Source organism: Sodiomyces alkalinus (assembly GCF_003711515.1).
Source record: "Sodiomyces alkalinus F11 unplaced genomic scaffold SODALscaffold_5, whole genome shotgun sequence".
NCBI classification, from domain to species: Eukaryota; Fungi; Ascomycota; class Sordariomycetes; order Glomerellales; family Plectosphaerellaceae; genus Sodiomyces; species Sodiomyces alkalinus.
Genome location: NW_021167083.1, coordinates 196,043 through 210,703, shown reverse-complemented (window position 1 = coordinate 210,703; position 14,661 = coordinate 196,043). Strand labels below are relative to the sequence as shown.

Below are 14,661 nucleotides of genomic sequence, written 5' to 3'. Positions count from 1 at the left end.
CCGGGTATTCGCTGGTCGTCACCGACCCAACTACTAATCCGGCCCTCACTGGCTTATCTAGGGGAGAGCGGACGGGATCCCGAGTTTTCCAGTGGGTATGGTCGTATGTGATGTTTTTTGGCCTCTGAGTGTCTTAAATACAGTAATGTGATAAAGACAAAGGGTGGCTCGGACTTGTAGGAACCGGAGGGCGAAGCTTCCGGAGATGAATAGTGGGTCAGCTCCGGTCCGGATCTCAACGTTTCCGAAGTCCCGGCACCCGTACTTCGTTACAAGTAAAATACCAAGTGCCCTTGTGTAAAATCTCCCCGCATCTTCAAAGGGGAACACTCTAATTAATACAGCACCACCTCGATACGAAATCCGCAGATACCAGTCAAGACCCCCCGCCCCAAAAGGAACCAAGGAAGGCTGAATTTCTGATAGCGTTTTAGCTTACTTTGGAAAACAGTTGTCTGAGGAGAGGAATGGCTTGATGGTCTTAGATTGTTTGGCAGACGAAATGAGCAAAGAGTACGTACCCTGACACTTTGAACTTCGCAGTCTACCTTGGTCATAGTGTTCCGTGTGATAGCACCGAGAAGACTCAGAAGAGACCGAAAACATACCTTATGAAATCTACCAATATATTGTTAGTAAGTAACGCCAGCATTATTTGTTCCATGTCCGGCGAATAGCTCTCCAAGACCTGGCCTTGGTGGGTTGGACCGGCCATTTCTCATGATTGGCCAAGTCAGGTACTTTGTAAGCCGCAATGCTTGTGTGCCCCTGAAAGCGACTCAGGTCTCGGTTCTGAACACACCCCGGCACTAACACAAAAAGCGACCGTCACTAAGTAATACAGAGTACCAAAAAAAAATAAAAAAAAATAGAAGCGGACTTCGAGCTTCCAAGTACCTATCTCGCGACAACGTTCAGGCTATAGAATCTGTAACAGTTTCCGTAAGGTACCTTAATTAGAGGTTTCTTCTTAATTACAGAACCGCCCGATTTTGAGGTTTCGTGATGACAGCAAAGTCCTACTGATTTCCCCAGCTGACCCCTCGACCACGGTCGATTCCTTGGACAAGAACCATATTCCAATCACCATCATCTTGACTCTTGAGAACAGCTTGCTAGCCGAACTTGGTAGCCGAAGGGTGACGAATAACCCGCCGCCACCGCAGGAAGACCAAGACAAGACGGGGGATATTAATTTGGGACGAAACACATCACAACGTGGCGAACCTTTGGTGTTGATGACCTGACCTTGTCCTTCGTGTCGTCGCATTCCCATTTTGTGCCCAAGCCCTTTTCATCCTCATTGTCAATGCCGCCCTGGGTGGTGAGTGACTGGTCGGCGCATCAAATCGTATTCTACACGTAGATTCCCAGCGAATCGTCCGCGCTTCCGATGCATGATTCTTCCTTGCTTTTCTGGTCCGCTGCCGCCGGGAAGATTGTGGTGATCGACATGTCTTTCCTGCACGTGAAAAACGAGCCGGAGAACAGGTGATGATTGACGCCTGTCTTGCCTCTCGGAGAGAGAATCAAGGAGAATTTCCTCAATGTCTGGTACCCTGTGTGATCTTTTACCTCATGGAGAAGAGCCGGGAGAGAAGTCGCAGTCGGATTGACGTTGTCTTTTACTTCATGGAGATGAGTCGCCGGAGGAAGGTGCGGTGATCGACAACTTTCTCCTATGGTTCACCCTGAGCACGAGATGGGAAGAAGTGGGCGATTGACGTCTTCTTTTACTCCATGAAGAAGTGCCGCTGGGGGGGGGGGGGGAGGTGCTGATCAGCAGCCTTTTTATCCCACTCTTGGGGCTTGGGGAGAAGTGATGATCGGCGTTTTCTTTTTCTTCATGGAGTAAAAGTCAGCGCACCTTGAGATCCCGGCTAAAATCATTCGATTTCAACGATTTTTGGGAGTCGTATTCTGCGTTGCGAATCAAGCTGGAAACCTGGGCGGTAAACATGTCTCTTGAGACTCTGACTCTAGGAATGACGACATTCAATATCCAGCCACATGAGACAAGGGACCACTTCATGCACTTGCCCTTCCTAAACGGCCAACGGGGGCAACGGAATTCGGTGCCTGGAACCACGCGGACCACGCGTCAGCGCTGCCAGGGCTGCCAGGGCTGCCGGGAGGACTCGTCCAAGACGCAGGACCTGCGCCACGATTTAGCCTAAAGCTTAACTGCCGATCGTGACAGATTCGGGGGCCCTGGGCGTTTCGGCTGTTCCCTTGGGGTAGAGTTGGGGTAAGCACGGTACCGGGGCCTAGTAGCCCTGATTGGGCCTAGAGTGTGGGGTAGAACCGGCAGTCGGTCCCAAAAGGTACGTACAGTTGTAAATGCTAAGTACCTTAAGGTACGTACACCGGTGTACAACGTAGGTAGGTTGACCCAGTGTCTGGCTGACAATCAACTCGAGACGCGACACGAGCTTGCTCGAAGATGCCCGAAGATCGATCCTATGGGTAAAGTGCCATTCTGGGGAGAAGCCAGGACCCGGGATCTTGGCCGTGACGACAACCTTGAATCCTGGAAAGCGACACGAGAAAAGGGGCCCTCAAATGGATATATAAAGGCTTCGAGATCTCCCATCAACCTCAACATCTCTTTGTTTCTTCACCAAGCCACTCACCACCGGTCTCTTACTACAATCGTCTTCACCCTGAAGCCAGCTTGTGCAATCAACTCCACCCCTCGAAGAAAGACTCCAACAAAGCAAAGCACACTCAAGATGCATTACATCAACTCTCTCCTCGCGGCCTGCGCCCTCGTCTCCGGCGCCGCTGCCGTCCCCAGGATCTTCGAGCGTCAGGGCAACACCCCCAACAGCGAGGGTGTCCATGATGGCTACTACTACTCGTGGTGGTCCGATGGTGCCTCCCCCGCCACCTACAACAACGAGCAGGGCGGCTCCTACAGCGTCCAGTGGCAGTCCGGCGGCAACCTCGTAGGCGGCAAGGGCTGGAACCCCGGCACGGACCGGTAAGTGTTGACCCCCCCTCATTTTTTTTTTCATTTTCTTTTTCCACCGGACGTCTTCTCTCTCCACAGTCTCCAGAGACCATCAAGGGAAATGAGAGTGGGAGCAACATATGCTAAACTTCAACCCAGGGAGATCTCCTACTCTGCCGACTGGTATGTCGAGAACAACGGCAACAGCGTAAGACAGCCCCAGGAATCAGAAAACCAACACACCAAGACATGAGCTTACACTTCCGTTGCAGTACATCACCATCTACGGCTGGACTCGCAACCCTCTCGTCGAGTACTACGTCGTCGAAGCCCACGGCGAATACAACCCCGTATGTCCAATCCTCCCGAAGCTCACACACCCCCCCAAACCACACCAGCTAACAAGTTTCCTTTCCCTTTATTAGTGCTCCCAGGCCGAGGGCCGCGGCACCATGGAGCTCGAAGGCAGCTCCTACGAGCTCTGCGAGAGCACCCGCTACGACGCCCCCTCCATCGACGGCACCCAGACCTTCCAGCAGTACTGGGCCATCCGCCAGCAGCACCGCACCTCCGGCTCCGTCAACATGGGCGCCGTCTTCCAGGCCTGGGGCGCCGCCGGCATGCCCCTTGGCGACCACTACTACCAGATCGTCGCCACCGAGGCGTACCAGAGCGCCGGCCAGGCTTCCGTCACCGTTCAGTCGCCCCCTTAAACGGGTTGTTTGCGACTTGCTCCTGATGCGGAAAAGATATGAGGATATGACTGATGGACGGGGAAATGTGTGCCTACCCTGGATGCAGGGCGGCGGATGAGTTCGGGGGGGGGAACAGAATTTGGTGGAGAGGACAGTGGCTTTGGATTTCTTCTTTCGCTTCGGGGTTGATGAAGTGGCCTGGGAGCATGGTTCTTCTCATCGCTGTTTATCGCCTCGGCAAAGTGCAATTTCGCTGCAGGACAGTCGTTTCCAATGGAGGTTATTGTTTCGACGTCACTCTTCTGTGCTCCTGAAACCATCGTGATATCGTCTCATCTGTGCAATGAGTTGCGAGTCTCTTCCACTGGAGTTGTAGGCTCTGGGCTTGTGGGACCGTCAGCTGAAGATAAGATGTATGGAGTTTGGCTTTCAGTCCGGAAAACCAAGCACTCGTAGCCTGAACAAATGATCATGATATGAAGCGTGGGATGTGCATCAGGAGAGGGTGACGCATGGGGTATCCGTTTTGTCTTCTTCTTACGCCGTTCCAAGCCATCATTAAACCCAGCATACCGCGAGTTGAAACTCCCACGTCCCGAGTTCCGTCCCATAGTCAGCCATCTCGGATATTAAATACAAAACGCTGCGTAAATGTTCAAACATAAGAATCATACCCTGTAAGCAAACCGCATGGAGGCCCAGAGACATAAGTAATAACAAGAAGAGTCAAAATTATGGACACGACATGCCTAGAAAAAGCTCGCGACGACAGCCATGACAACTCCATAGACGCCGAGACAGATTGTCCAGTCTTGCGGCCCTCCCAGGCCTTCCCATCGATCTGCCCCCCCGACACCCGTCCGTACGAAACCCCACTGGAGTAGTACAGCAAAGATGCCGAGGCAGACGAGAACTACGACGGCCATGCGACCCACAAAACTAGGGATGAGGGCGAAGGTGAGCAAGGGAAGAAGAAAAGCCGCGGCGATTGCAATGACAAGACGTGGAAGTAGGTAACCGGAGTCGTGTAGAGCATCGAGGTTTTGTGGTTGGAGCGGAGCGTTGCGAGTGGACTCGGCACAGCCGGCGTCAGAGGTTGGACTGCCAGGCACGGAAGGGAAGCGCATGGAGGGCCGCGGCATAGGGGTCAGCATGTCGTCTGAGACGTCGTGGGGCATGGGGGCATCACCGGGATGCCGGGCCAAGGAGACGAGGTCGTCCTCCCAGTCGAGGAAACGGGTCTCGGTATCGATGACGGGGCCGTGAGTGGCGAGATAGGTACGGTAGGTGTGGATATCGTCGGGGTGCGGAGATGGGAGACTCTGGGTGTCTTTGAAAGAAGACAAGACGGAGTCTGCGTCGATGTTAGTGGATGGATGGTGTTGGACGAACATCAAGAAGATGAAAAAAAAGGAACAGGGGACAAAGAAAAAGGGGGGGGGGGGGGGGGGGAGGCACTGCTTACTGTACTGATTAAGCTTGAAGCCAACCTTTCCGAGTATATCCGTCTTATGCCACTGCAGCTCGCCGGTGGTGGCAACCTCTTGGCGCCTCGAAGCCGGGAGAATATAATTCTGCACACGTCGCGCGTGGGTGTCGGCCATGTCTAGGCGGTGGAGCTGCTCTTCGAGCTCGGCCAGCTCATCCTGGAGATGCAAGAGCAGACGATGATTGAGGACGTCAAACCTCCGGTACATCGGCTTCAGGGTGTGGCCGCTACCGACATGCATGTTGCCCGCCGAGAGTTTGGTGGCGAGGAGTTCGTAGCCGGACATGGGGAGCTTCTCCCCTCGGGGCAAGTGGATGGTGTGGTCGTCGTATGGAGCTGGCCTTCGGGCATGGAAGGCATTTGGCGAGCCATACGGAAGGCGGGCGTTCTCTCGTGGCATTTCCGGGCCCCCTTGGCTAGCATGGTCTTGTTGGGTTCTGTGATGGGATGACATGGGCCGGGACCCATGTCTGAAAGAGGGAACGGGGGGAGGGGGGCCGCCACCGTTGACGCCGTGGACGGCACTATTGGTGTCTGTCTCGGGGTAAAGGGTGGGGTCCGAGGAGACGTCACTGCCAGTGCCGTTGCCGTGGGCACTGGCAAAGTTGCCGGTCGTCGAAGACGAGGTGCTCTTGGTAGATGCTGGCTGGCGATGATGTGGTAGTGGTACGTCTCCTAGCCTCCACGGACGGGACTGGAACGGCGGGTGCTGCTGTCCTGCTGCTGCGGCCGGCATAGAGACCCGGGGCACTTGTGGAGCATCGGGCTCTAGGAAGGACATTACGTCTGGCCTTTGCTGGCTCTTGGGGGACTGGCCGTGGAATTTGTCCCGGGATTCATGATTGCCATCTTGGCCGCTTTTGTCCCTGTGGTTTTCTGTACTCCGGTGCTTCGAGAAGGAGGTCTGGGTGATGGTCGAGCCACTTCCACTAGAGCTTCCGGAACGGTTGGTCTTTGCAGTTAGGGACGTGTCATTGGTGACCGAAGACATAGTTGTAGGGGAGGGCGGGTTTCTTATGGAGTGTTTCTGATGAGAGCCCCTTGGCGTAGGTGAAGTAGAATCGGAGACGGAGAGGACCCCGGGATGGGTGTAGCTATTGGTGTTGATATTGGTGTTCATCTTGGGGTTGATATCGGTGTCGGTGTTGCCTGAAGCACCATGGGAGTCCTCCTGCATAGAAACGGGGCGGCCGAGCTTCGACGGATCAAACTCCTGCACGGCGAGATTACTTGGTTTCTGTACTGGAGCGGCATCCAGAGTACGTGTAGGTGCGCCCGAGTCGGTACTATGCGAATCATGTTTGGATGACAGGTCTTGTGACCCATTGACCTCACAGCGATGTATCGTGGTCGTGGTTGTGGAAGGGTCCAGGTTGGTTCCCGTGTCGCCTGCGCCGGTGAGACTTGTACCATCCGCATTGCGATCTCCGGGCCTGTCCAAGATCGGAACCGTCGCTGACTGGGGTGCTGACTGGGCACCCTGTGGGTCGTGGACAGTTTCGATAGAAGGCGAAACATATATCAAAGCCATCTCGAATGTGTAGGTAGACTTGGGACTACGGTGCTATGTTGATGAGAGAAACGGATCTCAGGAAGGAGGATAGAAGCGAGTTAATACCCGCTCATTGGAAAAGAATGATGGAATCCCATGTGCTGCATGCAGGCTCAACGGAAACAAAGGGAGCCGAGGAAGCCTTGGCGAGCAATCATATAGTCAGACACCGCGAGGGGGTTGCCGACGTTTGGGCGGGGACTGATCAGCGATGGTCGAAGGGAGAAAGGGACCGAGGAGTCATATTAGGATAAATAAGGTAGAGAGGAATAGATAGGCGGGATGGAGAAGGGAGGAAGCCACAATAAGCGGCAAGGTGGGATGTGAGCCCGGCGATTTTTGCTCTCAGCGGGTGTGATGGTGATGTCAAAGAATCACACTGACAAGCGACGTCCGAGGCGAAGTACGGATAAAGACTCGGGGAAGATGGTGGGGAGGACAAGGAAAAAATAGAAAAGAAAGGAAAATAATAGAATAGTGCTAAAAATAAAATAGAAAATAAAAAAGAGGAGGAAAACGGTTGGTAGGACGAGTTCCGCGTCAAGGCCACAAGAGAGGGCAATCGCGTGTGTGTGTGTGTGTGTGTGTGCTCTCGGCTTCCAGTTCACGTCGATGTCTAACCCAAATCTTGGGATGATGATGGCCGTTGTTTCAGACAGATTAATTAGAAAGTAAGGTAGACAAAAGGGAGGAGGGAGGCTGACATCGAAGGAGGGATAAAGACAAAATCGCATGGAGGCGCCCGCGTTGGAGGGCAGAGCGAAGAGAAAACGGATGGATGTCCCATGGACGATCGTCTTCGTCCTTCGCCCTTCGTCTGTCACACCCTGGTCGGGCACAGTCCCAGGGTGCTAGGCTGCATGATGATACCCAACCGGGATTCTCGGTTTCCCGCATCATGCAGTGGGGATGGGGAAGAGAAGAAGCCTGTGAACGGATGCTGCTAGAGCTCGTGTTGCGTTGTGTTGTGCAGGGGGTGACAGGGAAGTGGAGACCAAGGCTGGGATTATCTAAGCAACTTCACGGTATCCGAAGTTCTTTTGGATCAGTCGAGTCACCTTACCAACATCTCGTCACCCTCCACTTGGTGAAACACCACCTTTCTCTATCTTGCCTGTTGCGTGCCCCCGCGCCACGTGATAATCCGCCAGCGAATCCCAGCGGCTCTCTTATCCAAAAACAAAAAAAAAAAACCTGCAATCCTCCCCTCCTTCAGCCCTTCACGAGAGACCTAATCGACACCCAGATCCTGAGAAAGAGGGTGGTGGAGGTGCAGAAAAAAAAAAAAAGATTAGCGCGCTGCTGCCTCGGGCGGTGCCCAGGAAATTTGCAGGATCCTGGTGTCACGGCGGTCATTCTGATTCAGAGGCTCAATTAATCTGACCCCGATTTACGAGCAGCCCCCGACCTCGCCAACTTCGAGACCACGTCCAGAAAATGTCCCGCATCCCAACCCGACATCTTGGGAGATACCTCCTTCAAGGCCAGTTGCCTCGAAAGGGCTGCCTTGCTTCTTCAAACTACACCCCCAGAGGATCTTGTAGAGTGGCAGCTTCGTGTTCGTGCTCTCGCTGTCTACAACCCTTTTCCCCTCAGGCTACGAGAGCAGTGCACGTCTCGACCTCGTCAGCGGCTTCACCTGCCGACACCCCCATCATTCCACTCCGCAAGAAGCTCAAAGATGAGGCCAAACAGCTCAAGAAGGAGTCCAGAAAGAACAAGGCGCAAAAGGGAAGCGCCCAAACGGTGGACGGATGGGAGCTGACAGTGGGTATCGAGATTCACGCCCAGCTCAACACCTCCCGCAAACTCTTCTCGCCCGCCGCCACCTCCTTTAACGACGAACCAAATTCTCACGTTGCCCTCTTCGATCTTTCCATACCTGGTTCTCAGCCTCTTTTCCAACCGCAGACCCTCATCCCCGCTCTCCGCGCCGCCCTGGCCCTGAACTGCGACATTCAACCGGTCAGTCGCTTCGACCGGAAACACTACTTCTGGTGGGATCAGCCCTCGGGCTATCAAATTACCCAATACTACGAGCCCCTCGCTAGGAACGGCAGCATCACCTTGCTTGCCCGCGACGGCATCGCCCCCGAGGACGGCGACAGCGTCACCGTTGGTATCCAGCAGATCCAGCTAGAGCAAGACACGGCCAAGACCCTCGCTCAACCCGGCGACGCCCGCTGGCTGGACTTCAACCGCGTCGGCGTCCCGCTCATCGAGATCATAACCAGACCCGAGATCCACCACCCCCGCACCGCAGCCGTACTAGTGCGCAAGATCCAGCTGCTGCTCAACGCCGTCGACGCATGCGTCTCCGGCATGGAGACCGGCGGCCTGCGGGCCGACGTCAACGTCTCCGTGAGGCGGACAGGCGACACCGCGACGGGCCGTCTCGGGACGCGCACCGAGGTCAAAAACCTCAGCACCATCAAAGCCGTCGAAGACGCCATCATCGCCGAGCGGGATAGGCAGATCGCCCAAATCGAAGCGGGCGGTTCCGTCGTCGGCGAGACGAGGGGGTGGACCCTAGGTTCGAAACAGACGCGCCGCCTGCGCGGCAAGGAGGGCGAGGTCGATTACCGGTACATGCCGGATCCGGATCTCGGGCCCCTCCTTATCTCGGAGGACTTGGTCCGCCACATCAAGGAATCCGTGGCCCATTTGCCCGACCGCGAGTTGGACGAGCTTGTCGACAGATACGGCGTCAGCGCCAAGGATGCCGTGTCGCTGATGGCCCTTGACAACGGTGCCCGCATCGAGTATTTCTACAACGTCGTGGGGGGGCTGGGAAAGCGTCTCCGTGAAGCGGAAGGCCGGACACCGCAGCAGCCTCTTGACCTTGAACTAGACCCGGACCTCAAGAAGTATGCGCCGCTGGCAGCGAACTGGATCCTTCACGAATTCGGCCGCCTCGTGACCGACAGGTCGTCCCCCCAAGACGACGAGACAGCCTTCGAGATCACGCCCGAGGGCCAATGCGCCAGGGTGCCCGTCGCATCCCTGTCCGAACTGCTCTTCCACCTGCACCAGAAGAAAATCACCGGCAAAGTTGCCAAGGAGCTCCTCTTGGCTCTTTATCATGGGAACGTCGGGGAGGCTGGCGGTGTCACGGCTGCCATCGACGCCCATGACCTTTGGTTCCATGAGCTTTCGGAAGAAGAGTACGGCGCTCTCGTAGAGTCGGCTCTTGAAGGCGAGGACAGGGTCTTGAAGGAGTTTGGCGGGAATAAGAAGACGTACCCTCAGGGGAAGCTCATGTACTTGGTGGGCAAGATGCTCCGCTTGGGACCGACGGAGAGGATTGACCCGGTCAACGCGGAAAAGGCGATGCGCAGTCGCATTGAGGAGTTGTGCGGGACGTCAGCATGACCCGGCTCCTTTTCATAACGTTGTAGTATTATTGTACCTACCAGATGGGAAATGATTACCTAGAAGAGCAGCCATGCTCGTGTAACAAAACGGAGTAGAAATTACACGGACGCAGCATCTAGGAGCCAATATATAATACATACCATACCCTACGGTGGCTGACGGAAAGTTGGGTAGAAAGTAGCCTACCTGTGATACAATAAAGCCCGTACGGTGGCTACCCGGCTGCACTGTGGTCGACATCTTGAGGTGGCTCGTGAGCCACCTATATAATTCCTCCTTGCCTCACCTTCCCAATGCGGACATAAAAATCGTTATCATGTAGCGTATCCGAACAGCTCGCAAATCTGCATCATGCGGAAACAGCGTCACCCCCCATTCTGATGCCGCGAAGCACGTTCCCTCCTCGCCGACGACCCCGGCGGCTCCTCATCGTATCTCCGCGGCGCAAACCCGAAAGCCCAATTCTCCCGATCCCTCAAAAACCGCTCAATCCGCTCCTCCCTCCCCTGCCCGCTCCGCTCCGCCTTTTGCCGCGCCAGTGTGTATCCGATCTCGCTCTCAATGGCCTCCCGGCGCCCCAGCACGGCCGTCGCGCTCTCGCGGGCCCTCGACGCCTGCAGGGCGCTGCCGACGGCGATGGCGGCCAGCACGAGGGCCACGAAGTGCGCGTTGGACATGAACACGGGTTGTTGTTGTTGTTGTTTGTCGCCTCCTTCTTCGCCGTTGCGCCGCCGCGCGTGCCACCGTTCCCAGTCCTCCCAGGTCGCGTTGTGGGCGGCGCTGTCCGGGTGGTGGCGCCAGGTGCGGTCGCGGACGGCGTCGCGCTCGTGGTGGTGCGTCCAGCCGGCGCCGCAGGCGTCGTAGGCGCGCCGTTTCGCGGGGTCGCTTAATATGTCGTTGGCGAGGATGACGAGGCGGTAGCGTTCGAGGCGGGTTGCGGATGAGAGTGGTGACTGGGCGTGGGTATGGGTGTGGGGGTGGGAGTGCGGGTGGGAGTGCGAGTGGATCTGGGTATGGCCGTGGCGGTCGGGATGATAGAGCTTGACGAGGTCGTAGAAGCGGGCCTTGGTGTAAGGGGTTGACCTGTCCAAGGCGAAAATATCGTATGGCGTAGGGTTCGGATGGGAAGGCCAGAAAGTAGCACTGTAGCAGCGGTCTCGGGGGTTATCGGTCGACTTTGTTTGGCCCTCGTTGATGACTGCATACTTCCTTCTTTGCACAGAGCTCGAGCCAGAGCTCGAGAAAGGCAATCGTGATGAGGGACATGACTGATGTGTGCCGGCGAAAAGATTTAGGATATTGGTGGAGAGGGCTTTTGAGCAAGTCTTTGGCGCCATGATGAGTTCGGGTTCGAGTTCTGGTTCGGCTTCGGACCAAGGTTCATGATGCAAGCTTGAGGACTCGAGGCGTTGGCATTTTGTCCAGGTACGGGGGGTACCTACCGAGATTATGGAGGTCCTCGAATTTCGATGATGATGTTGGTAGTAGAAAGGAAAGTTGATTTGTTGCTTTTGTTCGTAGAAGGTTCGAAGAAGGTTGCATAAAAGATGGAAAGTGGAAAGTTTCGAAGGGAGGCGTCGGGAGTTGAAATCGGAACTTCAGGAATCACTCACCGTGCACGGGAGTAATATATAAGGTACATTACCTTAAAGGTACACTACCTGATCCATATCGTGGTGACCCGCTGAGGGGCATGTCACTCGGTATGTCCTGGTCTCAGCGCCCCACGAGCACCACTTTTCCACGACTTGTGGTATGTGCGCGTCCACAGAACCTATTCGGTGTGGCACCAATCAACAACAGTTAATTGGTTTGAACTTCGAGGACAGGTCTCAAGGTGAGCGAGCGAGCTCCTTGAACCATAAGAGAAAGGCTCCCCTTCTTTTTCTTCAACCCATCAAAGAATAACAAAGTTCCTTACTCCGTACTCACAACACTCCGTACTCAAACAGACTTGTTCAAAATTACTCCCAACTCCGCAAATTTCCCCCATTCAAACGCCTACGGAGAATGCTTGCGACCGTCGTATGGAATTGCGTAGTCACGTGACGCACTTGCCCTCTCGGACCCGCTTCTACGATACCCCGATTAAAAAACCAGGGCAACCACAACCTCGTCCGTCTCTGACGACCATCATACCACGACCCGACCCGACCGACCTGACCCTTCTTGAACGCAAGCTCTCACAAAAACGCCATATTCTTCCCGTACTACAAACCACACGCCCTACAGACGAAACTTACTCGGCATCCCTCTCTACGGGATAGACGGTGAACCGCTTCACAGAGCCTCCGAAGACCCTCCGAAGACCCTCCGAATCCGCGCCTTCTTGCCCTCTGATCTGAACCTCTTCTCCTTTCTCCTCCTTGGTCCGCGACCCATTACCAACCGGACGAGGCATTCTCGCAACCAGCAATCTCTCTAGAACACACGAAGCCCCCTCTTTCTTTAAGAAAGCAAAAAAAAGATTCGACTCTACGCATTGTCCTCGATCCTCGACGAAAACCCGACGCCCCCTTCCCCAAAAGTCGTCACTTCCTCTTCGCCCACGTTCTCCTTTAACTGGGCCTTCCTACGTTACTTGCCTGTGGTGGCACCTGCATCTTTCTCAACCCGCCGGCCAACTTGTCGCCGATATTTCACAACCCCAACATACACACTCTCGTTTCACACAACGATATGGCCGATTCACTTGCGGATCAATTCAAGGGCACAACATTGAGGTGAGTCCAACTTGGTTCCTTCGTTACCCGCGGCCACTCATTGTCACGGTTCTTCCCTAACACCGACAGCGATGGCCCATCGCCGGATGACTGGAAAAAGGACCTGAAGGTTCCAGCAAAGGATACCAGGCAGCAAACCGAGGTACGTTCTTGATTGTCATCCGAACTCGCTCTGTTCCTCTGTTCGTCTCAGGATCCGCCGTCTCACACGTCTATCCAGGATGTTACGAACACGAAAGGCCTGGAGTTTGAGAACTTCCAGCTCAAGAGGGATCTATTGATGGGTATATTCGAGGCCGGATTCGAGCGGCCTTCCCCCATCCAAGAAGAAGCCATTCCCGTTGCCCTGACTGGCCGCGACATCTTGGCGCGTGCCAAGAACGGCACCGGCAAGACCGCCGCCTTTGTCATCCCCGCCCTCGAGAAGATCAACCCGAAAGTCTCCAGGATCCAATGTCTCATTCTCGTCCCGACCCGCGAACTGGCCATGCAAACCTCCCAGGTCTGCAAAACCCTGGGCAAACACCTCGGAATTAACGTCATGGTCACCACCGGCGGTACCGGCCTCCGCGATGACATTATGCGCCTCCAGGACCCCGTGCATATCGTTGTCGGAACCCCAGGCAGAATCCTCGATCTCGCCGGGAAGAACGTGGCCGACTTGAGTGAATGCCCCATGTTCATCATGGACGAGGCGGACAAGCTCCTCTCCATCGAGTTCACCCCTGTCATCGAGCAACTTCTTCAATTCCACCCCAAGGACCGCCAGGTCATGCTCTTCTCCGCCACCTTCCCCCTGTCCGTCAAGGACTTTTCCGACAAAAACATGGCCAACCCGTACGAGATCAACCTCATGGACGAGCTCACGCTCCGCGGTATCACCCAATACTACGCCTTCGTCGAGGAGAAGCAGAAGGTGCACTGCCTCAACACCCTCTTCTCCAAGCTCCAGATCAACCAGTCCATCATCTTCTGCAACTCCACTAACAGGGTCGAGCTGCTGGCCAAGAAGATCACCGAGCTGGGCTACTCGTGCTTCTACAGCCACGCCAAGATGGCCCAGCAAGCCCGTAACCGCGTCTTCCACGATTTCCGGAACGGCGTCTGCCGTAACCTCGTCTGCTCCGACCTCTTGACCAGAGGCATCGATATCCAGGCCGTCAACGTCGTCATCAACTTCGATTTCCCCAAGAACGCCGAGACCTATCTGCATCGCATCGGCCGTTCAGGACGATACGGTCATCTTGGCCTGGCCATCAACCTCATCAACTGGGATGACCGCTTCAACCTCTACAACATCGAGAAGGACCTCGGCACCGAGATTCAGGCCATTCCCGCCACCATTGACAAGTCGCTTTACGTCTACGAGAATCCCGAATCCATTCCTCGTCCCATTTCCAACTTTAAGCCCTCGCAACCATCCTCCTCCACCCAAGTTTCCGGCCTCGGTCCCGCTCCCATGCTGTCTCAGCAGCAGGCCCAGACTCCAACACAACATGCTCAATTAGGCTCCCAACCCCCTCCCGCCAACGGCAACTGGCAACAGAACTCGAACGGCCAACATAGCGGCCGTGGAAGGGGCCGTGGTCGAGGAGGCTACCAAGGCCAGGGACGTGGACGCGGCGGTTACCGCGGACGTGGCGGTGCCAGCCAAGGCCCGCCGCCCCAGGCGTAAAACCCCTACTCTTATTCTTTTTCTCATCATTTTCGGGCGTTCGGGGTATGAAAGAGGGGTAACGAGGTGTTTTGATGATCGCATTTTTTAATTTTTGACATTTTCTTCTTCTTTTCGTTTCTTTCATTCCCTTTTTCCTTTTTTCCCCCTGCTATCCTCTTGTACATATTTTCTTTCCTTTTCCCCCACGGTCAGGCCG

General features: G+C 55.3%; 5 protein-coding genes across 5 annotated transcripts; 3 read left to right on the top strand and 2 right to left on the bottom strand.

Moving 5' to 3' along the window:
- Positions 1-2,732: 2,732 nt before the first annotated feature.
- On the top strand, positions 2,733-3,666 carry SODALDRAFT_277385 (endo-1,4-beta-xylanase I; the record flags this gene model as incomplete). The annotated part of the gene is made up of 4 exons (XM_028608059.1): positions 2,733-2,983; positions 3,113-3,161; positions 3,226-3,303; positions 3,379-3,666. 4 exons carry the CDS (start codon positions 2,733-2,735, stop codon positions 3,664-3,666), a joined length of 666 nt encoding a protein of 221 aa, XP_028466205.1.
- A 731-nt stretch (positions 3,667-4,397) lies between these two features.
- SODALDRAFT_359489 (hypothetical protein) lies at positions 4,398-6,668 on the bottom strand (the record flags this gene model as incomplete). The annotated part of the gene is made up of 2 exons (XM_028614181.1): positions 4,398-5,002; positions 5,114-6,668. 2 exons carry the CDS (start codon positions 6,666-6,668, stop codon positions 4,398-4,400), a joined length of 2,160 nt encoding a protein of 719 aa, XP_028466204.1.
- Positions 6,669-7,758: 1,090 nt separating this feature from the next.
- On the top strand, positions 7,759-10,427 carry SODALDRAFT_332970 (aspartyl/glutamyl-tRNA amidotransferase subunit B). The gene has a single exon (XM_028611843.1). The coding sequence runs from the start codon at positions 8,127-8,129 to the stop codon at positions 10,059-10,061; it is 1,935 nt and encodes a 644-aa protein (XP_028466203.1). The 5' UTR covers positions 7,759-8,126; the 3' UTR covers positions 10,062-10,427.
- SODALDRAFT_332969 (hypothetical protein) lies at positions 10,178-11,638 on the bottom strand. The gene has a single exon (XM_028611842.1). It carries the CDS (start codon positions 11,399-11,401, stop codon positions 10,430-10,432), a length of 972 nt encoding a protein of 323 aa, XP_028466202.1. The 5' UTR covers positions 11,402-11,638; the 3' UTR covers positions 10,178-10,429.
- Positions 11,639-12,537: 899 nt separating this feature from the next.
- Positions 12,538-14,661, top strand: SODALDRAFT_161620 (DEAD-domain-containing protein). The gene is made up of 3 exons (XM_028606941.1): positions 12,538-12,787; positions 12,857-12,929; positions 13,008-14,661. Exons 1-3 carry the CDS (start codon positions 12,744-12,746, stop codon positions 14,460-14,462), a joined length of 1,572 nt encoding a protein of 523 aa, XP_028466201.1. The 5' UTR covers positions 12,538-12,743; the 3' UTR covers positions 14,463-14,661.